The sequence below is a fragment of the Oncorhynchus clarkii genome, chromosome 24 (genome assembly GCF_045791955.1).
Source record: "Oncorhynchus clarkii lewisi isolate Uvic-CL-2024 chromosome 24, UVic_Ocla_1.0, whole genome shotgun sequence".
NCBI lineage: Eukaryota > Metazoa > Chordata > Actinopteri > Salmoniformes > Salmonidae > Oncorhynchus > Oncorhynchus clarkii.
The window spans coordinates 24,468,309-24,493,441 of NC_092170.1; the positions used below are offsets into that span (position 1 = coordinate 24,468,309).

General features: G+C 41.7%; 2 protein-coding genes across 4 annotated transcripts in view; both read right to left on the reverse strand.

Annotated features, from left to right (window-relative positions):
- Positions 1 to 3,318: 3,318 nt before the first annotated feature.
- LOC139382378 (2-hydroxyacyl-CoA lyase 2) lies at positions 3,319 to 8,821 on the reverse strand. Of its 2 annotated transcripts, none has more exons than XM_071126383.1 (14): positions 8,228 to 8,821; positions 7,553 to 7,754; positions 7,266 to 7,393; positions 6,799 to 7,049; positions 6,607 to 6,706; positions 6,340 to 6,437; positions 6,115 to 6,251; positions 5,896 to 6,030; positions 5,663 to 5,777; positions 5,313 to 5,482; positions 5,049 to 5,119; positions 4,849 to 4,920; positions 4,651 to 4,756; positions 3,319 to 4,500 (listed from the first exon to the last, which is right to left on the reverse strand). In XM_071126383.1, the coding sequence occupies exons 1-14, from the start codon at positions 8,327 to 8,329 to the stop codon at positions 4,322 to 4,324; spliced, it is 1,866 nt and encodes a 621-aa protein (XP_070982484.1). In that variant the 5' UTR covers positions 8,330 to 8,821; the 3' UTR covers positions 3,319 to 4,321. The 2 variants fall into 2 exon arrangements, with proteins under 2 accessions (XP_070982484.1, XP_070982485.1); XM_071126384.1 differs by lacking the exon at positions 8,228 to 8,821 and adding an exon at positions 7,953 to 8,057.
- A 1,947-nt stretch (positions 8,822 to 10,768) lies between these two features.
- Positions 10,769 to 25,133, reverse strand: part of LOC139383086 (beta-galactosidase-1-like protein 2) — a 30,923-nt gene continuing 16,558 nt past the window's right edge. Inside the window, exons 2-20 of one of the 2 annotated variants that reach the window (XM_071127393.1) lie at positions 23,350 to 24,356; positions 22,913 to 23,098; positions 22,750 to 22,818; positions 22,568 to 22,663; positions 18,334 to 18,442; positions 18,125 to 18,217; positions 17,935 to 18,016; positions 17,714 to 17,778; positions 17,532 to 17,616; positions 17,083 to 17,223; positions 16,918 to 16,998; positions 16,697 to 16,803; positions 16,418 to 16,564; positions 16,242 to 16,313; positions 15,770 to 15,848; positions 15,444 to 15,531; positions 12,967 to 13,081; positions 12,622 to 12,738; positions 10,769 to 12,416 (exon numbers count right to left, since the gene is read on the reverse strand). In XM_071127393.1, the coding sequence (XP_070983494.1) occupies positions 12,306 to 12,416; positions 12,622 to 12,738; positions 12,967 to 13,081; positions 15,444 to 15,531; positions 15,770 to 15,848; positions 16,242 to 16,313; positions 16,418 to 16,564; positions 16,697 to 16,803; positions 16,918 to 16,998; positions 17,083 to 17,223; positions 17,532 to 17,616; positions 17,714 to 17,778; positions 17,935 to 18,016; positions 18,125 to 18,217; positions 18,334 to 18,442; positions 22,568 to 22,663; positions 22,750 to 22,818; positions 22,913 to 23,098; positions 23,350 to 23,411 (1,905 nt within the window). In that variant the 5' untranslated portion in view covers positions 23,412 to 24,356 and the 3' untranslated portion in view covers positions 10,769 to 12,305. The remainder of the gene's footprint in view (positions 12,417 to 12,621; positions 12,739 to 12,966; positions 13,082 to 15,443; positions 15,532 to 15,769; positions 15,849 to 16,241; positions 16,314 to 16,417; positions 16,565 to 16,696; positions 16,804 to 16,917; positions 16,999 to 17,082; positions 17,224 to 17,531; positions 17,617 to 17,713; positions 17,779 to 17,934; positions 18,017 to 18,124; positions 18,218 to 18,333; positions 18,443 to 22,567; positions 22,664 to 22,749; positions 22,819 to 22,912; positions 23,099 to 23,349; positions 24,357 to 25,133) is intronic. The other variant, XM_071127394.1, reaches the window with a different exon arrangement.

Consider the following 25,133-nt stretch of genomic DNA (forward strand, 5'->3'; position numbering starts at 1 on the left):
GACTCTCTAGTAGATAACATCGTATAATGTGTAATTATTGTTTTCTCATAAGAAAACATAGAAGCTCAAGTCTGGGCCAGGGACAAGGGCAAAACAGTGAAATTAAGGTATGAAATGCATCTGAAAAGTATCTAAAATACTTATGTGAAATTAACATATAAAGAATATCTCAAAAACTAACCCAGAGGACATACAGTGGGGCAAAAAAGTATTTAGTCAGCCACCAAAAGTTTTCCCACTTAAAAAGATGAGAGGCCTGTCATTTTCATCATAGGTACACTTCAACTATGACAGACAAAATGAGAAGAAAAAAAATCCAGAAAATAACATTGTAGGATTTTTAATGAATTTATTTGCAAATGATGGTGGAAAATAAGTATTCGGTCACCTACAAACAAGCAAGATTTCTGGCTCTCACAGACCTGTAACTTCTTCTTTAAGAGGCTCCTCTGTCCTCCACTCGTTACCTGTATTAATGGCACCTGTTTGAACTTGTTATCAGTATAAAAGACACCTGTCCACAACCTCAAACAGTCACACTCCAAACTCCACTATGGCCGACCAAAGAGCTGTCAAAGGACACCAGAAACAAAATTGTATACCTGCACCAGGCTGGGAAGACTGAATCTGCAATAGGTAAGCCGCTTGGTTTGAAGAAATCAACTGTGGGAGCAATTATTAGGAAATGGAAGATATACAAGACCACTGATAATCTCCCTCGATCTGGGGCTCCACGCAAGATCTCACCCCGTGGGGTCAAAATGATCACAAGAACGGTGAGCAAAAATCCCAGAACCACACGGGGGGACCTAGTGAATGACCTGCAGAGAGCTGGGACGAAAGTAACAAAGCCTACCATCAGTAACACACTACATCGCCAGGGACTCAAATCCTGCAGTGCCAGACGTGTCCCCCTGCTTAAGCCAGTACATGTCCAGGCCCGTCTGAAGTTTGCTAGAGAGCATTTGGATGATCCAGAAGAAGATTGGGAGAATGTCATATGGTCAGATGAAACCAAAATATAACTTTTTGGTAAAAACTCAACTCGTTGTGTTTGGAGGACAAAGAATGCTGAGTTGCATCCAAAGAACACCATACCTACTGTGAAGCATGGGGGTGGAAACATCATGCTTTGGGGCTGTTTTTCTGCAAAGGGACCAGGACGACTGATCCGTGTAAAGGAAAGAATGAATGGGGCCAAGTATCGTGAAATTTTGAGTGAAAACCTCTTTCCATCAGCAAGGGCATTGAAGATGAAACGTGGCTGGGTCTTTCAGCATGACAATGATCCCAAACACCCCGCCCGGGCAACGAAGTAGTGGCTTCGTAAGAAGCATTTCAAGGTCCTGGAGTGGCCTAGCCAGTCTCCAGATCTCAACCCCATAGAAAATCTTTGGAGGGAGTTGAAAGTCCGTGTTGCCCAGCAACAGCCCCAAAAAATCAATGCTCTAGAGGAGATCTGCATGGAGGAATGGGCCAAAATACCAGCAACAGTGTGTGAAAACCTTGTAAAGGCTTACAGAAAACATCTGACCTCTGTCATTGCCAACAAAGGGTATATAACAAAGTATTGAGATAATCGTTTGTTATTGACCAAATACTTATTTTCCACCATAATTTGCAAATAAATTCATTAAAAATCCTACAATGTGATTTTCTGGATTTTTTTCCCTCATTTTGTCTGTCATAGTTGAAGTGTACCTATGATGAAAATTACAGGCCTCTCTCATCTTTTAAGTGGGAGAACTTGCACAATTGGTGGCTGACTAAATACTTTTTTTCCCCACTGTAGAAGTGCCCGTAGATGCAGAATCACTCACATATTCCTTTTATCATAAAAAGGGGTTTAAGAGAGTAGCTAGATATTGTCACGGTGGTATGGACACAGATTAATTAAACAGATGAACATCCTTGTTAAACAAGAAAGTTTATGTAAATGGTGATTCGTGTTGTTAGTTACAGTGGTGGAAAAAGTTCCCAATTGTCATACTTGAGTATAAGTAAAGATACCTTAATAGAAAATGACTCAAGTAAAAGTGAGATCGGATCAGAGGCAGTAGGGATGATCAGAGATGGTCTCTTGATAAGTGCTTGAATTGGACAATTGTCCTGTTATGTTAAGCATTCAAATGTAACAAGTACTTTTAGGTGTCAGGGAAAATGTATGGAGTAAAAAGTACATAGTTTTCTTTAGGAATGTAGTGAAGTAAAATATAAATAGTAAAAGTACAGACACCCCAAAAAATCTACTTAAGTAGTACTTTCAAGTATTTTTACTTAAGTACTTTACACCACTGGTTATTTAGCCTACTTTGAGGATACCAAGCGTAAGTGTGGCTTACACACCAAAAATGGTGAGTGCACCATCTGCTGGTAATTATGAGAATTGCACCCACAAGGAGCAGGCCAAAGGTTACTAAGACAGGTTACTGCTGTAAAAACAGGACAAAAATATGAAAGAAATCAGTTAATTCTATTCGTACTGCTTGAGGAAGTAGGAAAGTAGGACCAACCCAGAACACATGAAAAGCCGTTGCAATGCCTGATGTTAGCTCTAGCTCTGCATGTGCTCCAGAGAATCAACAGGGGCACTGCTCACCATAGAAAGGTTGATAGGAGGCAACTCTCCCTGGAATAGTAGAGAATAATAAAGAGGTCTACAGGTGCAGAGGAGAACATACAGCTGGAAAAGTAGTTAAGAGAAGACCACTGTTGGCCAAATAACAATCATTCATATATCAAGCAGATATATAATTACTCAACTTGTTTCAACCAATAAGACCAAAGTAAATGGTTATGGTGTGATGATCCAAATTGTATTATGTAATACACTGATTGGAACACTTGTAGACTTTGAACATCTAATCTAAAAGCAAACCATAATATCCTATTATCCAAAACAGTCATAGAACATTAATACAGTAGAACATTTAACAAGACTTGGTAGTATGGTAACGTAAAACGAGCAAGTTTGTGACTATATAGCCAGAGACATATAGAGATCTGTATGTACAGTAGCTCTGCCTACAGCCAACACAATCTTGACATCTGAGTTGATACAAGTTCAAGGTAAATGATAGAGGATAAGGAGGGCAGTGGAGTGGATAGTGTAGTCATTCAATGGTCAGGATATCAGAATTAGACAACCAGTGTAGTTGGTGTCACAAACTCAATAGAGGGTAAAAAAACACATTTACATTATTCTCTATTGCAACGACAAAAATAACTGTTCCTATAATCCCAGTGTTTGGATTCCAGAACTGATGACTAAATGCATTGTATCAACATTGAAAAACAAAGGAGGCATACTAGTATCACTGTGTTTGTAGAAGATGACATTTTATATAATCAAATACCATATGCTAGTGCAAGAGATTCTCAGACCCAGATTCAGGTCAGGTGTCTACCAATCCCTGTCCTTACAACCGACAAACATTATGAATAGTACATTCAAAGCAAAACAGAAAAATATTCCAATATTCTCAAAACACTCAAATTTAAGGTGGACTTCAATTTGCACAATCAGGATAATGCAGAATTCCTTAAAATAAGTCAACCTGAAATAGTATGAGCAGTGTAATAAGTCAGATTTTATAATTTATTTAAGATAATGATCAATACCCAAATGGTAAAATATGGTAACATCTTCGTTTAAATTCCTTCCTCTTTCATAGGGCGTCTTGTATTTGTGTATCCATTCTGTTGATTGATGTATTAGTGGAGTCTTACAGCACGTTCAATAAGCAAAGCCATACAATCATCAATTATATACCATTTAAATTAAATGATTACAATTGTATTATTATCTTGTTGTTAACCCTACAGATCCTGCAGAGACTTGTAGGTTAGTGTATGATTAATTTCCATAAATATCTCTAAGGACGTGCCATTCCAAAATTCACTTTATTTGGTTTTTCAAAATAAATAGCCAGTTTCGAAGTAGAGTTCAGTAGATCAATAGGCAATCTGAAGTCAATACACAGGTATTAGTTAAGTGTATACAGCAAGGATACTGGCCTACTACATAATAACAGCAGCAAAGCCAGCCGTAGTTCATTTTCCAAAGCCTACATGTCAAGTTTGTTTCTCTCCAGCAAAAATAACCAAAAAGTCCATGATCAAAACTCCTCTTCACAGCTGTTTGAAAGGCTGATAAAGGTTGAGAAGATTGAGTTCCTGAATTGTTTTCCTTTCACCAGAAAAAAATAAAGCAGTTGTACTGTTCCACAGCATGTGAACATATGTGTTTCTAGGCAAGGTGGGAAGGTTTTAGGACCCGCAGGTCCAGACAGGGACCCCAGGGGTTGCAGTCTGAGCTACTCTACACAGAGATGGAGCCATCTCTGAAGTTGGTCTTCCCTATGAGAACATTGAGAAGTGTGGCTCTTCCCTGTCTGGTCTCCTTCTGGGCCTCTTTTATGATGCCGTCCAGCTTGTCCTCGTCTTCGCGACCAATGAGGGTGCCTTTGCCTCCATAACCGTCGGCAACTATGTGGTAATCTAGGAAAGGGGAGAACAGAGAGTGAATTAGATGTGTGACAAGACATCCAAAGAGATGATATAGGCCAACAGAGACATTGCATGTGTGAGTATGGGCACTAGATATCCCCAATATGGTGGCAATGAGGGTACAGTAGGCAACATAAAGACCTGTGAAGGCCAGGCCACAGGCCACATTGCTGCCCAGGATGGGAACCTGCTCCCTGGCAATCTGGCTCCAACAGGCATCGTTCCCCACCAGGGCAATTACTGGCGTCTGGGAGAGAGGGACAAAGCAGATTAACTGGTCTGAATGCATGATTAGTTGTTGATAAATTGGTCTGAATAGTGAATTGGTTATTACTGTACCTTGTGTCTGGTAAAGGTGTCAAATTCTGCAACACTGTATCCCAAGGATCCATCGCCATAGATGATCCACACCTTAATGAGAAACATAGTCAGCTAAACTCAACCAAAACCATAGATGGTGTTTTAAAGCATGAAAAAACGAAAAACCTAAACCTGTATAAAACAGTGATGGATAAAGGATGCTTGGTATTCTACCGTACCTCTGACTCAGGTCGACACAGCTTGGCTCCCAGAGCAAACCCTCCTCCAACACCAAGGGTTCCAAATGCTCCTGTTAGAATGACAAACATTAGGTAATCATCCATTAAGATATCAAGAACATCCAGGGTTCACATTCAATAAACAAGTCCTACTTTTTTTATTGTACATGTTAATACCTCTCTTACTCAAGTGACCACATTATAACACATTTCAAAACATATTTTATAAAAATTAACTCAACACTGTCCACTGAGGATCCTGACCTGGATCCAGCCAGCGGAGTGGGCCCCTTGGTCTCATGATGTAAGCAGCACTGCCCACAAAGTCGCCCCCATCCGCCACTATGATGCTGTCGTCAGCCATCAACTCATCCACGCGGTGCAGGACACTCAGGGGGTTCAGGTGGCGGTCCGTCTTCTCATCAGCCTTCCTCCTGCATGAAAAACACACAGAACAAAACACACTTTCACAGGGAAATAACCCAGCCTGTACTGTCTGGTTGGTGCACTAGATGTACTAACTATAGTCATTTGCATGGAGGTCATTAGTTAGGTATACAAAAAAATACTTTTGGCTTTCTGCCCAACTTGCTGAATGAATTCCACAAGTGTACCGATTAGCCTTCTCTTTGGTGACATCTCCTGCTTTGAGACACTGTGGCCAATCTTCTGGACATGTGTGGCCCTTGAGGCCTTTGGAGAGGCGGAGTAGGAAGGAGCCTGCATCTCCTAAAAGACAGACAGAAATGTGAGTCTCCACAAGACCAAATAGCCCAAAGAGGAAGTGGCAGCATTTTGTGAAAGCAAATAAGACTTCTGATTGGACATTTCAGTCATCAGTTCCAACCCTGAATGGCCACAGTGGGCTTCCAAAACATGTCAGAGTTCTTCAGAAGTTGAGTCTTGTCTCTGTTGACAGCAATGATCCTGCTGCGTCTGTTTAGCACTCTGCCGTAGCTTAATCGGAAGTCACATACAGTTCCTGGAACACATACCACCATTGTGAGACTGCCTCAAAGACAAAAAATGTATGAAGACAAAACTTACAGCTGGCAGTTTGTCTCACCTGCTAGCAGCACAAGGTCTGCTTCCTTCAGGGCATCACTCCTGTTCTGTCTGATGTGCAAGGGACTGTTCCTACCCAGCATGCCACGGGACATTCCACCCAGGAAGCAGGGGATACCTAGGGACTCCAGGGCCGCCCTGTTACAGGACAACTATATGAATGGGCATTGAATGGACCAGAAGTCTGCTGATGTCTTGTGTAATATAAATGTGGTTGTTGAAATACCTGATGTCGTCTGTAGGTGTTGGAGGTAGTGTTGCCTGGCTCCCCAGTAGGATAACAGGCTTCTTGGCTCTGCTCACCAGCTCTATACACTTTTGTACCTGATGACAGATCAATAGAGGTTGAGCCACAAGGGATACATTAAAAAAAAACATGCCTTCGTGTCTATTGGAAAACTGTAACTGGTTACAGAATGAACTATCGGCTTCTACCAAATCAAGCCTTTCTCACAGTTGTTAGAGAACGACTGAGGGCTAGAGTTAGTCTTGCCTGATTGTCTGTGGCCTGAGGGATGTGTACAGGGAGAGGGGACACGTCTCTGGTTTCCCAGGCCCCGGCAAACAAGTTCTTTAGGTGATTGTGGAGGTACCTTATGGAAGAAAATATACAGCATCTGTTACTTTCACAAATCACTAGGGATGTGTGAAAGCATGGTCGAGCACAATTCTGCTGATTACTTACCAAGTGACAACTTTTCCCATTATTCCCTTGGGAGGGTTTTTCACTCCGAACTCTTTGGACACCAGGTGGAAGGGGTAGAGTGTGTCGATGGGGAACTCTATGAACACAGGGCCTGGAGTTCCAGACTGGGCGATGGCCAGGGCCTTCCTCACAGTGATGGCGATGTCCTTCACACTCCTCACTGAGGCGCAGAACTTACACAGCGGCTTGAACAGGGACATCTGGTCAATGTCCTGCAGCGCTCCTCTACCCTGCACAGCAAAGGTTCACCAAGAGGTCAAACCTCCACAATGGATAGGGGGAAAATCATACGAGAGTGTGCTCACCCAGTCACAACTCAACAATGCAGGATTATGGTAATTTGTTGTGTCGAACTTGCTGGTGCATCGTGACCTTAGCCTTAGTGTTAACGTTAGGACTAGGGTACCCCCATGCAGCTACACCAGTAAAAGCCCTCAGACTCTCACCTGAAGTAGTGTTGCAGCAGCTCCCCCCAAGAGAAGCAGTGGAGACTCGGCCATCTGAGCGTTCTTCACTGCTGTGACTGTGTTAGTCAGACCTGGGCCAGCAGTCACTGCAGCTACACCTACAGTGCCTGTTGGAGGGAGAATCACTGACAGTGTCAATGTTACTGTTTGAATAAATGAGTAGACTATAGTGCACTAAGCAAGTTAAACCAGTCCCGGACAGTTCAGATAAATACCTTACATTACAGTTGTCAGTGTCTGCGATATTAGGCATGTTACTTATTTACCGGAGAGCCTGGCTACTGCATCAGCTGCAAAGACGGCAGTAGCCTCGTGCCTGGTGTCCACGATGCGGATGCCCAGCTTCTCGCAGGCCACCAAGATGGGCGAGATGTGCCCCCCCACCAGGGTGAAGACAAACTTAACCCCATGGGCACGCAGAACCTCTGCCACACTCTCCCCACCATGGCGAGGGCTCTGGGTCTCAGTCTGGGGGAAGAAGTAGAGGACTCAGGCAAATAACTGAACAGGCAGACTTCAAAATCAGGGTCATGGACTGTGAATATTTGATTTAATTAACTGAAAAGTGCTGTCATAACCTATAGGCTTTTCTAGTTTATGTATTTATCACTATAGTATCTTGTAATTATCAATGAACTGCATATTGTCCTTGTAGGCCTAATTCACCTTGTGGCCAATGTATGACTTCTGAAGAACCTGCACTGTCGTCATGGCCTTTGTGTTAGCCACAAGGCAGTTAAAAGTTCTCTCACATGCAGCAGGGTTACCTTTCACCTACTAAGACTAGGTGAAAAAAATAGACATTGTAGTAAGGTACAGTAAGAGCAAGCTGTTTTGCTTCTAAGAATGTCAGGTTGCAGGCGAGTTTCAGAGTTGAGACAGCAAGTGAGCAGGCTGAAGCCAAGTTAGAATGTAATATTGTTTACACCGAAGGGACTTACCTTATGAAACAACTGATACAGTAAACCAAGTTTATACGCTACAAATACTAGTCCTCCGAAGGCAAAAGCAACAAAACACCCCAGTGCGGTGGCAATCTCCATTTCCAACTGACGGCAATGTGTCAAAATACAGAAGCAAGACCTAAAATAAAAGCAGTAACCAATATTTTATCCTGATCGAATAGCTCTCCGGTTTAGGCTGCTGTTCATCCAATGCACATCCTAGTAACCTTGCAATTTATAGACAGGCATTTCAAATGCACCATTTACTAGCCTACTGTACAAGAAACGCGTAGAAAACCATACTCCACCCGCTTGTGCAATGAAACTAACCACCGTATTTCAACTTCAAATGACCGATGATTGCGATTGCTCACTGTTGACGCAAATGTCGCAAAATGGATATTCACGGTCAACAACGCAGTGTTCCGCAACTACTGGGATCGTGAATAAAAACAGAGAGGAAGAGGCGAAGTGTGACAGATAATTTTGCCCAAAATCTGCCTTCCCCAGCAAGTGTTTTGCCCCCCGTTTTTTTCGCTCACCAAGTCAGTTTTTGTATGGGGGTTCATAAAGCCCAACAGGTACCATAATACCCATAAAACCTAGCGGTCAAACAGCAAAATGGTTCCATTCGTTTTCCCCATTGAGGAATTTAGAAACACTTCAAATAAGTGCTGTGTTTCGTGTAGGCTTACCCTGGCGTGACGCTTTGATAACCATGCAAATCTCTCTCCGACAAGGTGTCTTTTATCAATATATTTGTCTCTATTTACTCGCATTCGAAAATGCTAATTAGCATTAAAGTAGACATCATGCAAAACTACAAATCCCTGCAAGCTCCTGCACATCATCTAGCTGACACCTTTGATAACAGGTTTTGTGTCATTTTAAAACATGCACAAAACAGTTCACAGAATTGTCCCTTTAAAAACATTTTGCCAATTTATTCATTGCTACATTTAGCTAAAATTATATAGTTCATCCAGATATTCTTACCTTTGCCGAATCGAGTAGGACACTTGACATCCCGGCAACTTTATATCAGTTATATCATCACTAGTTACGACAGCCACAAAGTCATAAACCTCGCCAATTTCTACAATTTATCTTGTTAAAATGTGATTTTAAACCCTAACCTTGAATTAAGGACCCTTCAAAAATGTTTTTTTTCATGAATTTTTACGATATAGCCATAACGACTACAACAGAGTTAAAAGTAAGAAACACTTGCACAAAAATTAAAAATTAAATAGTAATACAAAATAACAAGACTATATACAAGGAGTATCAGTACCGAGTCAATGTGCAGGGGGCACGAGGTAATTTAGGTAATATGTACACACAGTGGCAATTTTAGCATGTAAATATCGGTGGGGCAATTAAAAAAATAAAAAATAAATTATGCATGTCAGCAAAGCTACTACACAACACTAAACAATACATGGACTGCACTATAACGGTGACAAACGGTGCCCACATACTGTTGGGCCTACATTTTGAGACTACAGTTAATTCAGCCTAATTTACTGCCTTTAAAAAAAACATAACTGATATGGCTGACTTGTTTAAACAAATGTGGTTTCTACTGACAATTGAGATGTACAAACTATGGCATAAGGGAACGACGAGTGGATAAGAGGCAATCTGTTATTTCGATTAAGACATTAATGAGCGAGCTAGGATGGACATTGTCAATATAACTTTTGTTCAGCACTTTTGAAATGTACAACGACAGAATTCAGAACATGGGCTGCTCTTAGTATTCCCCCTGTACACCTAGTCAGAACCATAGGATAAATAACGGGGGCATATAAGCAGACAATGAAGGCTCTTACAATATTCAATGATTACATTTCTCTAAAACAGGCAAAAGGCTGCATGTGCACCACCAAATCAGAACAGTAGGCGAAATTAAGAGGGGAAAAGGGACCAAATTATTAGGGTGCTGCACATGGGCTACTAACAGCTTACTACACAACATACACTTAGTATTACATTCCTAGCTACAGTATACATATCTCCCTGGCATATTACATAATTTATGCAGCAGTTTACTAGACATTTTTGAACTCACCTTCCTTCCAAACCACTCATTGTGGATTTTGCGATTTCCAACTTGTTGTGTAATGTTAATGCCCAATGGCCGATGAGCACAGATACATTTTTTCTATGATTTCTCTTAATTATTTATCTTCATATGACAAGGATTGAAAAGGATTTGCCAGTACATTGTGGAGTTGATTCATGATATTGACTGCTAGCTAAGATTTTGAAAGTATGTTGACATCAGTCCAATCAAAGCTACTGTACATATTACGTGATTTGACGTCATTTTATGTGGCCAATGACCTTGAACCTTTCGAGGTCTACTCTTAGACTTGGCGGTGACATAGTGTCCCCATGAGTGACAGAACACTGAGCCAATCACAGCGCAACGCTCTGTATTTCCTGCTGGCTTGCCCCACCACCACAGAAAGCACTGAGCTAGGCTGAAACACCTGCATTTTGGAGCTGCCTTGCTCAAGAAAACCAAAAAGGAACCATGTGTGTTTGTGGCTTTATTAACTCAAATTATGTACATTTTTTGTTACATTGTTTGCAAACTGATATGTGACATGTACTAATGCCAAAATAACATACAAAACAGGCAAGCCTAACCTGCAATGGATGACGTGTTGCCACTGTGTACATGTAGGTAGGGGTAAAAGTGAATAGGCAAATCGGGATAGATGATAAACAGAGGTCAATATAATGGATAATCTGTAATAAGAAAGATTTAAAATCTATGATATACAAGCAATTCATCAAATAAAATAAAATACACAAAGGGGCGTCAGATTATTATAAAATACAGAGAAGAACAAAGAACTTATGATAAAATAAAATGACCAGTTCAAAACATGTTGTAGGCTAATGTTTACAGACTAATAACCTGAGCTTTACCATTCAAGATGAGCATAAGATGCGCTGCAAACTCTATTGTGTTCATCTAAATACAATTAAATACCTTTTTAGTCAACCTAACAGCAAAAGTATGCCTAACAGTACTCAAGACAAATACTGTAAATGTGAAATCAAGTGGTTTGTTTTTTCATCTATATTTCATTTTAGATGGACAATAACACTGCCTATCCAGACAACTAGAGTAAGGTACTGAACTTGAATGTTTTACACATCTGCATTTTACCTTTGAACTTGGTTGTCCTTTATCTCTTCCATCTTACCTTTCTTTGTTGTAATAGTCTACATTCCACCACTCAATGTCTTGTCTTTTAATGTATGTACACTGCCGTTCATAAGTTTGGTGTCACTTAGAAATGTACTTGTTTTTGAAAGAAAAGCTAATTTTTGGTCCATTAAAATAACATCAAACTGATCAGAAATACAGTGTAGACATTGATAATATTGTAAATGACTCTTGTAGCTGGAAACAGACGATTTGTAATGGAATAACTACATAGGCGTACAGAGGCCCATTATCAGCAACCATCACTCCTGTGTTCCAATGGCACGTTGTGTTAGCTAATCCAAGTTTAACATTTTGAAAGGCTAATTGATCATTAGAAAATAATTTTGCAATTATGTTAGCACAGCTGAAAACGGTTGTTCTGATTAAAGAAGCAATAAAACTGGCCTTTAGACTAGTTGAGTATCTGGAGCATCAGGATTTGTGGGTTCAAATACAGGCTCAAAATGGCCAGAAACAAAATATTTACTTCTGGAATTGGTCAGTATATTCTTGTTCTGAGAAATGAAGGCTATTCCATGCAAGAAATTGTCAAGAAACTGAAGATCTTGTACAATGTTGTCAAAAACGGACATTTCTAAGTGACCCCAAACGTATGAACGGTAGTGTATGTAACTTGCCTTATGGCTGTGCTCTAGACTACATAAAAAGACATGTCTATCATCACATTCAGTGGTAGACCCATCCCATAACACAAAAACATTACATACAATGTGTTAAGGTAATCATAGCTTTTGTATTACGTGTTATTACTATGTTATAAGAAATTGCTGTGTTTATTTATTTATTTATTTATTATGTGTTAATTTATTTAAAATATTGAGCATTTCAAAGCAGAACACAAAATGGATATTTGTATACATCAATTGTTTTTCCATGATCAGGATTTTCAACAAATACTAATTTGTCATCAGCTTTCTGTTCCTCGAACACAATGATCTAAAATAATGAAAAAAGGATCCATTAAACAAACCATTCAAGCCTGTTTATGTATCAGTACGTGTCTTGATTTGAGGATAAACTGTACAAATAAAGTCTGATTCACACTTTATAAGAATACATGGTAGTGTAAACATGAGAAAACACATCAGAAGCCTAGAACCCTATATCTATTAGAAATCAAAGGAGCTTTTTTCAGTTCTACCTGATTATTTCCACTTTTAAGCCAAGGTCCAGGAAGGTAGAGGGTTTTCTGGGGACCGATGGACCAGTGGCGTCCAAGATTCTGCCCGTTGATAAAGACCACTCCTTTACTCCAGCCCTGTGGATGGAAACACTGTAATCAGTGACTTGACAATCAGAGTTTAGAGTTTCTCTGGGAACTTCTTTCATCAGTATGTGTGTCTGATGAGGGATGGGCCTACTACACTATAAACCAATAAACCAGAGATAGGTCTACCATACTATACGAATAAACCAGCAGGGACACAGTATGGACAGGTGGTGATCTCTATCATAACCACAGAGCCTGTTGGGCTGCTTTACACACAGGCAGTCTGATGAAGGTGTCTCTGGGATGGCCGTCCACATACAGCATACCCTGGAAGAACCCTGGGAAGGAAGGCTTCTGGGGGACTGAGTTCCACTGGCTTGCTGCACTCAGTCTGAAACATGGGAGGAGATCAAATAAAATTGATTTATATAGCCCTTCGTACATCATGTGATATCTCAAAGTGCTGTACAGAAACCCAGCTTAAAACCCCAAACAGCAAGCAATGCAGGTGTTGAAGCACGTTGGCTAGGAAAAACTCCCTAGAAAGGCCAAAACCTAGGAAGAAACCTAGAGAGGAACCAGGCTATGAGATCACCCTATTATAACACAGGAAATCACTGACTAGCATTACAATACAAATCATATAAACTTTAATGGTCAAATGCAGCCATTTTTTTCTCAATGTGAAGTCTTGTTTTCAATAAAAAAAAATAAAAAAAAATAGCTTCTTAGCAAAGGGCAATTTCTCAAGCAAGAATTTTGCTTGGACTGTTTGAGAGTGGTCTGAGTGGGGAGGGGAAAACTGAAAATCGCTGTTATTGGCAGAGAGGTTTTGTACTCTCTTTCTTATCGATCTATTAACTAATTTACCGCATGGTGATTTTTTATTTATTTTACCTTTATTTAACTAGGCAAGTCAGTTAAGAACAAATTCTTATTTTCAATGACGGCCTAGGAACAGTGGGTTAACTGCCATGATGTCACCATGGAAGGCCAAAACTCCCTCCCACCAAAACAGGCTGAAATTTCAGGTGGTCTTTTCAAACAGCTATTACACTAAAAGGGCATTATGCAAATGTTTACAATTCCGCAGTATTATTCTAACCTCATAGTGTGGAAATATATATGAAACACAGAATAATCCCATTTATGACTGCACTGGGCCTATGAGACAACCTGATATGCCAGTTAAATTTACAATGACAACAGTTATACAACGATTGGGTCTAATCCTTGACGCTGATTGGTTAAAACCGCATTCCAGTCGGTGTCTTTTCCACAAGTTACCACCATGAAAGCTATGATGGTGTCACGCCCTGGTCGAAGTATTTTGTGTTTATTTTCATTTATTTGGTCAGGCCAGGGTGTGGCATGGGTTTTTGTATGTGGTGTGTTGGGTTTGTAGCTTAGTGGGGTGTTCTAGTGAAGTCTATGGCTGTCTGAAGTGGTTCTCAATCAGAGGCAGGTGTTTATCGTTGTCTCTGATTGGGAACCATATTTAGGCAGCCATATTCTTTGGGTGTTTCGTGGGTGATTGTCCTTAGTGTCCTTGTAACTGTCTTGTGTTAGTTTGCACCAGTTTAGGCTTTTTCGGTTTTCACATTATGTTTGTTTTCTTACAGTTCATGTTTTATCATTGTTGAATAAACATGGATCGCAATCTACACGCTGCATTTTGGTCCGATCCTTGCTACACCTCCTCGTCAGAGGAGGAGATAGAAGAAAGCCGTTACAGATGGTGAAATGTATATTTACTCTGTTCCATCTCACTATGCAATCCACTGTCTCAGCCCAGCCAGACAATTTATAATCTTAATCCCCACTGTAAAAAGCATCTAGACATTATCTCCCATTTCTTTTAGACGAGCAATTGGTTTTCAATAACGGAGATTTGTATAAAACCTGCAGTCTGAATCTCTGACATTTGCAACATTGTTTCAATATTGAAATTCGATCTCCAGCTGTCTCATAGTAATTAACGTGTAGGGATGGGAAGTTGGAATGAGACAGACGGGCAGGCAGCTTTTCTGAGCCAGTCGAAATCATGAATCAGCATAATTTTGATGGACATATACAAAGAAATGTAAAAAAAAACAGGTAAAACTAAATGAAACACAGCTAGTTTGTTTTCTTTCCAGCTTCAGTTTGAAGTGATTGTGTTAGCTGTGTTGTTAGCGAACTCTCTGAACATCAGTGTCCTGATGAGAGAGCACATTTTCTATGCCAGGTGAAATCGAGCATCATTAGCTCATTCTTATGAATGTATCCAAATAAAGCCACTTAAACAAATGCAGCTTCTTTGTTGTTATTCTGGCTGCACTGTTTGACATGACTGTAAATTAGCCATAGTTTGCTAGCTAGAAAGCAAGGTATAAGAACGTTGCCAGCCAGTACAGCAATAGAACATTTAGAAAAGAATGACTGGGTCATGCCCATAGATACAGAACAAAAAGGACTTAACGACTGGGTCGGGTCTCTGGCAACCAACCCAAAATAAAGTTCATGAAAATATGTCAATCATTATTTGAATATGTTGGTAACCCGTTGTATAAAAGTGATAATGCCCTCGAAGCTGGTGCGTTTCAATTCAGGCTATAGGTGTGCTGCCGGCCTTCGACTTCATCTCGGGCCTAACAGCACCCGTGCCAATATATCTTCCAGACACCGGCTTCTCAGGCATTATCACTTAAATTATAAACTGTAAGAGCCAGAATGGACCTTATTGTTGTATAAATTAAATGATCAGGACAAACCTCTTTAGGAAGTTTGGCTTCATATCCAAACAGTAGATTGTAAAGTCCTTCAGAGGCACGTGGTTCAATACAATATCTCCCACCAGACCTAGAACAGGGTGATAATGCAACGAAAGATTAAGAGCTGCATGGGCGAGTAACAATGCAATTATTCCAAGACCTCATGGATACGGTCACTATTTGTTGAGCATTTAGGTCTATCCACTTTAACGACTATGTACAGTTGTCACAGCAATGAAGGATTAAACCTGAAGGTCTACAGTGCCTTTAATGTACGCTTTCTGCCATTCTGATTGTTAAAGTGGTAGTAACTAAGAATACCATACCTTTACGCTGATCATCTAGGGCTTTCCCATAATTCACTCTTCCACAGTTTTCCACAAGTAAACTCAATGTTCGCTCTCCCTTCAATGGAAAATACATAACACATGTGGAAACCACTAATTGATGCACTACAGTCAACAATGCATAGTACCCAAAGACAATAGAAGAACATGTGGCTTTCAGTTGGACTGCAGAGAGTAATTGATCCAATCTTCCGCTGTGCTATAGGACAGCATGGACTTGTTTTCCAATAACAGGCAGGTGCAAAGTTAGTGATTACGATTTCTCTTTGTTAGAACAAAATTTGTCTGAAAACTTTGTTTGCTTAATCCTGTCACCTTAGTAACAAACTCATTGATCAGCATCACCAGAAGCTTTCACCTCTATCATGGTGTTGAATATAAACTAGCCAGTTTACAAAGCAGCTCAGCAGCACACCTATAGACTGAATCTAAACACACAGTATCACCATACCTTCCCATCAGGCAGTGCAAACTCCACCGATTTATAGTCCAGGACACCAACAAAGTGTCTGTCCACAAACACCTAGAAGACAAGCGAACTTTATTAGTACAAATGATGTATTGTCATACGGTGTGCACCATACAGTATAGTACATTCATGCCATGTAGCTGTGTGTCTGTACTCACCAGGGCTCTGTCTTTAACATTTTTCTTGGAGTTCAGAAGGCCTCCCCTGCTGATGGTGGTCTCATATAGAGTGTAGCCATAGGACTGACCATTATTACTGTTGACAGGAAGGTTCTCCATGTTGACAGGCTCCTCTGACTTCAAGGGCTTGATGATGAAACATTGTCAATGTAGCGCATTCAATTAAATTAAGAACATTATGGAATCAACATCAACCCTTGAAGAGATAGAGTATTGCCAGGTCTTAGCTGACAGCATCCTACTTGACCCTTAGCTCACCTTCTCAGTAAACTGCAGGCTCTCCCACAGTGACAGATGCTGCTGAATGATGACAGGCTCATACACTCTCCTGGCCTGGAGAGAGGGAACCTCAGGAAGCTTCTCACCTGAGACACACAGATACATGTGCCAGTTAGACATTTTTTCTCAAATTGCATATGGTGCCTGTTTTCCAAAACTTCAATAGTATTTTATGTGAATGTTTGAAAGAGAAAGCTTACTGTGAAACTGGCTGAATAAATTCCTCAAGAGCTGATACTTGGTGGTGTAATCTCCAGCCTCGGATAGCGGTGCATCATAATCTAAAAAATAAAATAAAAATGATTCAGATGACAACTTTTTGCTTTGCAAGTAATATTACATTTGATAGGATACATAAAACCTACCATAGCTGCCGACCTGAGGTTTGTAGGTGCCAAGGTTCGCCACAGCTCCATTCATGAAGCCAAAGCTGGTTCCACCATGGAACATATAGAGGTTGATGGATACACCTGGCTCCAGTATCTGTGACACCACAGCCAACATGTCTACCAGAAAAGTAGACAGACAGAATCAATGATAGACGGTGGGCAATCATACAGTCCTTAGACTGATGAATGGATGGTCCTGTGTGGCTCAGTTGGTAGAGCATGGCACTTACAATGCCAGGGTTGTGAGTTCAATTCCCAAGGGGGACCAATACAAACAAAATATGATGTATGCACTCATTAGTGTAAGTTGCTCTGGGCAAGAGTGTCTGCTAAATGACAAAGTGTAAAAGATGGATGAACTTTAAGAGTTGCTATAACTAGGGGTTATATGACATGATCTTAACCTAGTTTATAATGAAACTTACCCTCTGCTGGAAACACGTGGTGAGATTCACTCCAGACATCGAACCACCCAGACCAGTACTCCATTACAAGCAGAGGTTTCTGGGGCTACAGTAAGGGAAAAGTCACACTTCATCTTTAGACCACTATGTTTTCTCAGATGCAAGACAAAATAGAAGAAAATAGAGAATCATTGGCACTATACCTGCATGTACGCTAAATATTGTATTGTTCCGTAGGCCAGTCTTTGAAGGTTTACCGTCTTGAGAACTTAAGAAAGGAGGGGTTCAAGTGATGAACAATGTAGACTAAATAAGGATATTTTCTAGCAGCATCATTACTCTATTGAAAGCAAGCGAAATGGCACAAAGATGTGCTACAATGTACATTACCAAATATCAAGATCTAGCAATAGAAAACCACTACCTCCATCCACTCCTCCACATTTGAGCCCCTCCCGGTTGTCTGATGTCAGCAGGAGTTCATTGGTTCCTCTGGATAGTAGAGCCTGCCAATGAGAATACAGTTTCACTATACATTTATAGGTCACTGCAAAAGTCTATACTGGGCATACAGTATAATGCAGATGGTGAGAAACAGTACAGTCTCACAGTACCTCCTTTATAAAAGGCATGTAGTGTTCATCCTTTGCATATGAGCCATACTCATTCTCCACTTGAACTGCAATGATGGGGCCTCCCTCTTTAAACTGTAAAACAAAGAGGACAACATGTATTGACAGCTAGCTCACTAACACCCCTGCGAACCGCTCTAACAGATATCAGGACTTAATAACTTGGATAATAAGGAAACTAATTTACGTACTTGTAGAGGCTTAATTATTGGGATGAGTTTGTCGAAGAAAGAGTTCACTGCTTCTGTGAAGCCAGGGTAGGTTGTCCTCAACTTCATGTTTTTGTCACGTAACAGCCAGCTTAAAAGAAAATAACTGTTATAAGGATGTCTCATTCAACATGTTGGTTTGTGTTTCGGGATTCATCCAATGGCATTGAGGAGTATACCACCTCAGTCATCGGCTTCATCAATAAGTGCGTCAACAACACCGTCCCCACAGTGACCGTATGTATGTATGTACATATCCCAACCAGAAGCCATGGATTACAGGCAACATCCACATCGGGCAAAAAGTCTAGAGCTGCCACTTTCAAGGAGCGGGACACTAATCTGGACGCTTATAAGAAATCCCGCTATGCCCTCAGACGAACCACTAAGATTGAATCCTACTATACCGGCTCTGACACTCGTCGGCTGTAGCAGGGCTTGAAAACTATTACGGCCTACGAAGGGGAACCCAGACACGAGCTGCCCAGTGACGCAAGCCTACCAGTTGAGCTAAATGCCTTTTATGCTCGCTTCGAGGCAAGCAACACTGAAGCATGCACGTGAACATCAGCTGTTCTGGATGACTACGGGATAACGCTCTCGGTAGCTGATGTGAGCAAGACCTTTAAACAGGTCACTAAGCCACAGGGCTAGATGGATTACCATTACCGTGTAGTGAAAGCATGCGCAGACCAACTGGCAAGTGTCTTCACTGACATTTTAAACTTCCCCTGACCGAGTCTGTAATACCTACATGTTTCAAGTAGACCACCATAGTCCCTGTGCCCAAGGAAGCGAAGGTAACCTGCTTAAAGGATTTCCGCCCCGTAGCACTCACGTCAGTAGCCATGAAGTGCTTTGAAAGGCTGGTCATGGCTCACATCAACAGCATCCTCCCGGATACCCTAGACTAGTGGTTCCCAAACTTTTTATAGTCCCGTACCCCTTTAAAACATTCAACCTCCAGCTGCGTACCCCCTCTAGCACCAGGGTCAGCGCACTCTCAAATGATGTTTTGATATCATTGTAGGCCTCCCACACTCTATACAATACATTTATTAAACATAAGAATGAGTGTGAGTTTTTTTCACAACCCGGCTCGTGGGAAGTGACAAAGAGCTCTTATAGGACCAGGGCACAAATAATAATAAATAATTTTGCTCATTATTTAGCCATCTTACATGTAAAACCTTATTTGTTCATCAACAATTGTGACTAACTCACCACAGGTTAATGAGAAGGGTGTGCTTGAAAGGATGCACATAACTCTGCAATGTTGGGTTGTATTGGAGAGAGTCTCAGTCCTAAATCATTTTTCACACACAATCGGTGTCTGTATTTAGTTTTCATGCTAGTGAGGGCCAAGAATCCACTCTCATTATAGGTACGTGGTTGCAGAGGGCATCAGTGTCTTAACAGCGTAATTTCCCAAGGCAAGAAACTCAGAGCAGCCCTATCCAGAAATCTGGCAGTGGCTTCTGATTAAATTACATTTTCACATAACTGCTTGTTGCAATTTTGATGAGAGTCCAGGCTCTATCGCAGCCGTCCGCGACCGGGAGACTCATGTGGCGGCGCACAATTGGCCCAGCTTTGTCCGGGTTAGGGGAGGATTTGACCGGCAGGGATGTCCTTGGCCCTCTCGCACTAGCGACTCCTATGGCGGGCCGGGCACAGTGCACGCTGACACGGTCCGCAGGTGTACGTGTTTCCTCCGACACATTGGTATGGCTGGCTTCCGGATTAAGTGGGCATTCTGTCAAGAAGCAGTGAAGCTCGGTTGGGTTGTGTTTTGGAGGACACATGGCTCTAGACCGTCGCCTCTCCCGAATTCATACGGGAGTTGATGCGATGAGACAAGACTGTAATGACCAACTGGATACCACGTCGGGGATAAAATAATGTTTTATAATAATAAAATAATTGTCATGTTGTCAATTGTCATGTTTCGTTTCTAAATGTCTGTGCATGAGTGAAGGTTTCTCGGGAGAGAGTAACAGTTAATATGATTGGATGTTTATTATTTGACTAGGCTACCTGTATTTGACATTGTATTGTTATTTCGCTGAACACGAGATGGTTTAATTTTATTTTTGGCAGTGAAACGATGCTACTCAGGCAAGAGAAAAAACCTCACCCAAAATGTACACACACGTTCAAAAGTTTGGGGTCACTTAGAAATGTCCTTCTTGGCTTTGGGGGTGACCAGTGAGATAGCCTTAGCCAGGTCGATGAATACGGTTGCACAGTAATGTGTCTTATCAATGGCGATTATGATGTCGTTTATGACCTTGAGCGTGGCTGAGGTGCACCGATGACCAGCTCTGAAACCAGATTGCATAGCGGAGAAGGTACGGTGGGATTTGAAATGGCCGGTAATCTGTTTGTTAGCTTGGCTTTCAAAGACCTTAGAAAGACAGGGTAGGATAGATATAGGTCTGTAGCAGTTTGGTTCTAGAGTGTCACCCCCTTTGAAGAGGGGGATGACCGTGGCAGCTTTCCAATCTTTGGGAATCTCAGACGATACGAAAGAGAGGTTGAAAAGGCTAGTAATAGGGGTTGCAACAATTTTGGCAGATAATTTTAGAAAGAGAGCGTCCAGATTGTCTAGCCCGGCTGATTTGTAGGGGTCCAGATTTTGCAGCTCTTTCAGAACATCAGATATCTGGATTTGGGTGAAGGAGAAATGGTGGGGGCTTTGGCGGGTTGCTGTGGAGGGTGCCGGGCAGTTGACCGGGATAGGGGGTAGCCAGGTAGAAAGCATGGCCAGCCGTAGAGAAATGCTTATTGAAATTCTCAATTATAGTGGATTTATTGGTGGTGACAGTGTTTCCTAGCCTCAGAGTAGTGGGCAGCTGGGAGGAGATGCTCTTATTCTCCATGGACTTTACAGTGTCCCAGAACTTTTTTGAGTTAGTACTACAGGATGCAAATTTCTGTTTGAAAAAGCTAGCCTTAGCTTTCCTAACTGCCTGTGTATATTTGTTCCCAACCTCCCTGAAAAGTTGCATATCACGGGGGCTATTCGATGCTAATGAAGAAAGCCACAGGATGTTTTTGTGCTGGTCAAGGGCAGACAGGTCTGGAGTGAACCAAGGACTATATATATTCCTAGTTCTACATTTTTTGAATGGGGCATGCTTATTTAAGATGGTGAGGAAGGCACTTTTAAAGAATAGCCAGGCATCTACTGACGAGGATGAGGTCAATGTCATTCCAGGATACCCCGGCCGGGTCGATTAGAAAGGCCTGCTCGCAGAAGTGTTTTAGGGAGCGTTTAACAGTGATGAGGGGTGGTCGTTTGGTCGCAGACCCATTACGGAAGCAGGCAAACAGCAGAGGTGTATTTGGAGGGCGAGTTAGTTAGGATGACATCTATGAGGGTGCCCGTGTTTACGGATTTGGAGTTGTACCTGGTAGGTTCATTGATAATTTGTGTGAGATTGAGGGCATCAAGCTTGGATTGTAGGATGGCCGGGGTGTTAAGCACGTTCCAGTTTAGGTCACCTAGTAGCACAAGCTCAGAAGATAGATGGGGGCAATCAATTCACATATGGTATCGAGGTCACAGCTGGGGGCAGAGGGAGGTCTATAGCAAGCGGCAACAGTGAGACTCGTTTCCGGAAAGCTGAATTTTTAGAAGTAGAAGCTCGAATTGTTTGGGTACAGACTTGGATAGTAATACAGAACTCTGCAGGCTATCTTAGCAGTAGATTACAACACCGCCCCCTTTGGCAGTTCTATCTTGGCGGAAAATGTTATAGTTAACGATGGAGATTTCAGGGTTTTTGGTGGTTTTCCTAAGCCAGTATTCAGACACGGCTAAGACATCCAGGTTGGCAGTGTGCTAAAGCCGTGAGTAAAACAAACTTAGGGAGTAGGCTTCTAATGTTATCATGCATGAAACCAAGGCTTTTACGGTTACAGAAGTCAACAAATGAGAGCACCTGGGGAGTGGGAGTGGAGCTAAGCAATGCAAGACTTGGATTAACATTAATATGTACAAATTACCTCGACTAACCTGTACATTGACTCGGTACCGGTACCCCCTGTATTATAGCCTCGTTATTGTTATTTTATTGTGTTACTGTGGTTAAGGGCTTGTAAGTAAGCATTTCACGGTAAGGTCTACACTTGTTGTATTCAGCACATGTGACAAATAAAGTTTGATTTGATCCCTGCTACAAAGTTAAAGGCTTAAAGTAATGGAAACAACCTGGGGAGCCCTCCTAAGTCCCACTCAGCACAGATGTAGGGTCCTGGCCGCAGAATCACCCAGAGCCCCAACTCTGCTGCTAGGCTGATGTACGCCCTGAGAAACACAGAGAAAAACAGAGAGTCAAAGCTCAACAGCTCTATCAAACATATTCATCACAAAATCATAAAAGTCTTCCTTACTTTAAATCCAACTGGTCCTGGAAATTGAAAACCCCTCTCTCTGGCTCATGAAGGTTCCATGGCACATATCTGGAAAATAAGCAGTCATTCTCAGTATCCCTCCATAGTAGAGCAGCAGTGAGTGGTGGTATAAGAGAACATGAGGTGTTCTGTGTGTCCCTACGTGGTGAGAGTGTTGACCCCACAGGCCCTCATCTTCAGCAGCCGGTCCTCCCAGTAGGCTCTGGGGACGCGGAAGTAGTGGATAGAGCCCCCCAGGATGCGAAAGGGCTCTCCCTCCAGAGTGAACTGAAAGGAGTTGGCCCCCAGACCCTCTTTCTGACTCATTCTCCTCACCTCTGGCTGCAGGCTGGAAGAAACAGACAAACCACTGTCTGGATCTCTTATGAATGTTATGAATAATCACACTTAAGACAAGAATTAGAGCAACTGTGTAGGGACTAATAAATAAATACAACTTGTAATATGCTGTATGATGATAGCATATGTTATGACCAGAATCGATAGCTATGTTATTCTAAGACAGTCAATTCAACACATAATAAAATATCCCTATGTAGATTGACCAATCTCAGCTAATGTCAAAATTAAGAATCTTACCTTCTACGTTGATTTTCACAAAGTCTAAAGCTGAAATAATGTTCAGTATGGCTTATACCCATCTACTGAAGCAGAGCTCACGCGGACGGCTTCAACGAATGGAGAACAATGAAGAAAGGCCTAGAATGCTTTGAACAAGGGAAACCATTGTTGTTTCAGAACACTGCTGTTATTTTAGTGTTGAAGCTATAGTATACTGAACATAAATATAAACGCAACACGTAAATTGTTGGTCCCGTATTTTATGAGCTGAAATAAAAAGATCCCAGAAATGTTCCACATGCACAAAAAGCGAATTTCTCTCAAATATTGTGCACACATTTGTTTACATCCCTGTTAAGTGAGATTTTCTCTTTTGCCAAGATAATCTATCCTCCTGACAGGTGTGGCATATCAAGAAGCTCATAAACTGCATGATCATTACACAGGTGCACCTTGTGCTGGGAACAATAAAAGGACATTCTAAAATTAGCAGTTTGTCAAATAAGACAACGCCACAGATGTTTCAAGTTTTGAGGGATAGTGAAATTGGCATGCTGACTGCAGGAATGTCCACCAGAGCGGTTGCCAGAAAATTGAATGTTAATTTCTCTACCATGAGTCGTCTCCAACATCGCTTTAGGGTATTTGGCAGTGCGTCCAACCAGCCTCACAACCGCAGACCACGTGTAACCACACCAGCACAGAACTTCCACATTAGGCTTCTTCACCTACAGGATCGTCTGAGACCAGCCACCCTAACAGTTGATGAAACTGTAGGTTTGTACAACCAAAGAATTTCTGTTAGAAACTCTCTCAGGGAAGCTCATCTGTGTGCTCGTCGTCCTCACCTTCGATGGCCACTGGCACGCTGGAGAAGTGTGCTCTTCACGGATGAAACCTAGTTTCACTGTACCGGGCAGATGGAAGACTGTATGGCGTTGTGTGGGCCAGCGGTTTGCTGATGTCAACATTGTGAACAGAGTGCCCCATGGTGGCAGTGGGGTTATGGTATGGGCATGCATAAGCTACGGACAAAGAACACAATTGCATTTTAGAATTGGCCATTTGAATGCACAGAGATAACATGACGAGATCCTGAGGCCCATTGTCGTGGCATTCATCCGCCGTCATCACTTCATGTTTCAGCATGATAATGCACGACCCCATGTTCAGTGTGTCAAATCGGAGGGCCTGTTGTCCGGACTTCTGGCAGTCTCTATGGGGGTGCCACAGGGTTCAATTCTTAGGCCGACTCTCTTCTCTGTATACATCAATGATGTAGCTCTTGCTGCTGGTGATTCTCTGATCCACCTCTATGCAGACGACACCATTCTGTATACTTCTGGCCCCTCTTTGGACACTGTTAACTAACCTCCAGACGAGCTTCAATCCCATACAACTCTCCTTCCGTGGCCTCCAACTGCTCTAAAATGCAAGTAAAACTAAATGCATGCTCTTCAACCGATCGCTGCCCGCACCTGCCCGCCCAGCATCACTACTCTGGACTATAGGTCGACCGATTATGATTTTTCAAGGCCGATTCCGATTATTGGAGGACCAAAAAAGCCGATACCGATTAAATCAGACTATTTAATTAAAAATAAACACTTATTTTAACTTCATATAAAACATCAATAAAATAAATTTAGCCTCAAATAAATAATGAAACATGTTCAATTTGGTTTAAATAATGCAAAAACAAAGTGTTGGAGAAGAAAGTAATATGTGCCATGTAAGAATGTGTACCATGTAAAATATGTGCCATGTAAAAAAGCTAACGTTTAAGTTCCTTGCTCAGAACA

Excerpts from the sequence above, each read along its gene's own strand:
- LOC139382378 (XM_071126383.1), bottom strand. The coding sequence starts at position 8,329 with ATGGAGATTGCCACCGCACTGGGGTGTTTTGTTGCTTTTGCCTTCGGA. Across the intron at positions 7,050-7,265 it reads CTGCTGCAACACTACTTCAG|GGTAGAGGAGCGCTGCAGGA; the intron begins GTGAGAGTCTGA and ends TTTGCTGTGCAG. Across the intron at positions 6,707-6,798 it reads ATGGGAAAAGTTGTCACTTG|GTACCTCCACAATCACCTAA; the intron begins GTAAGTAATCAG and ends TTCTTCCATAAG.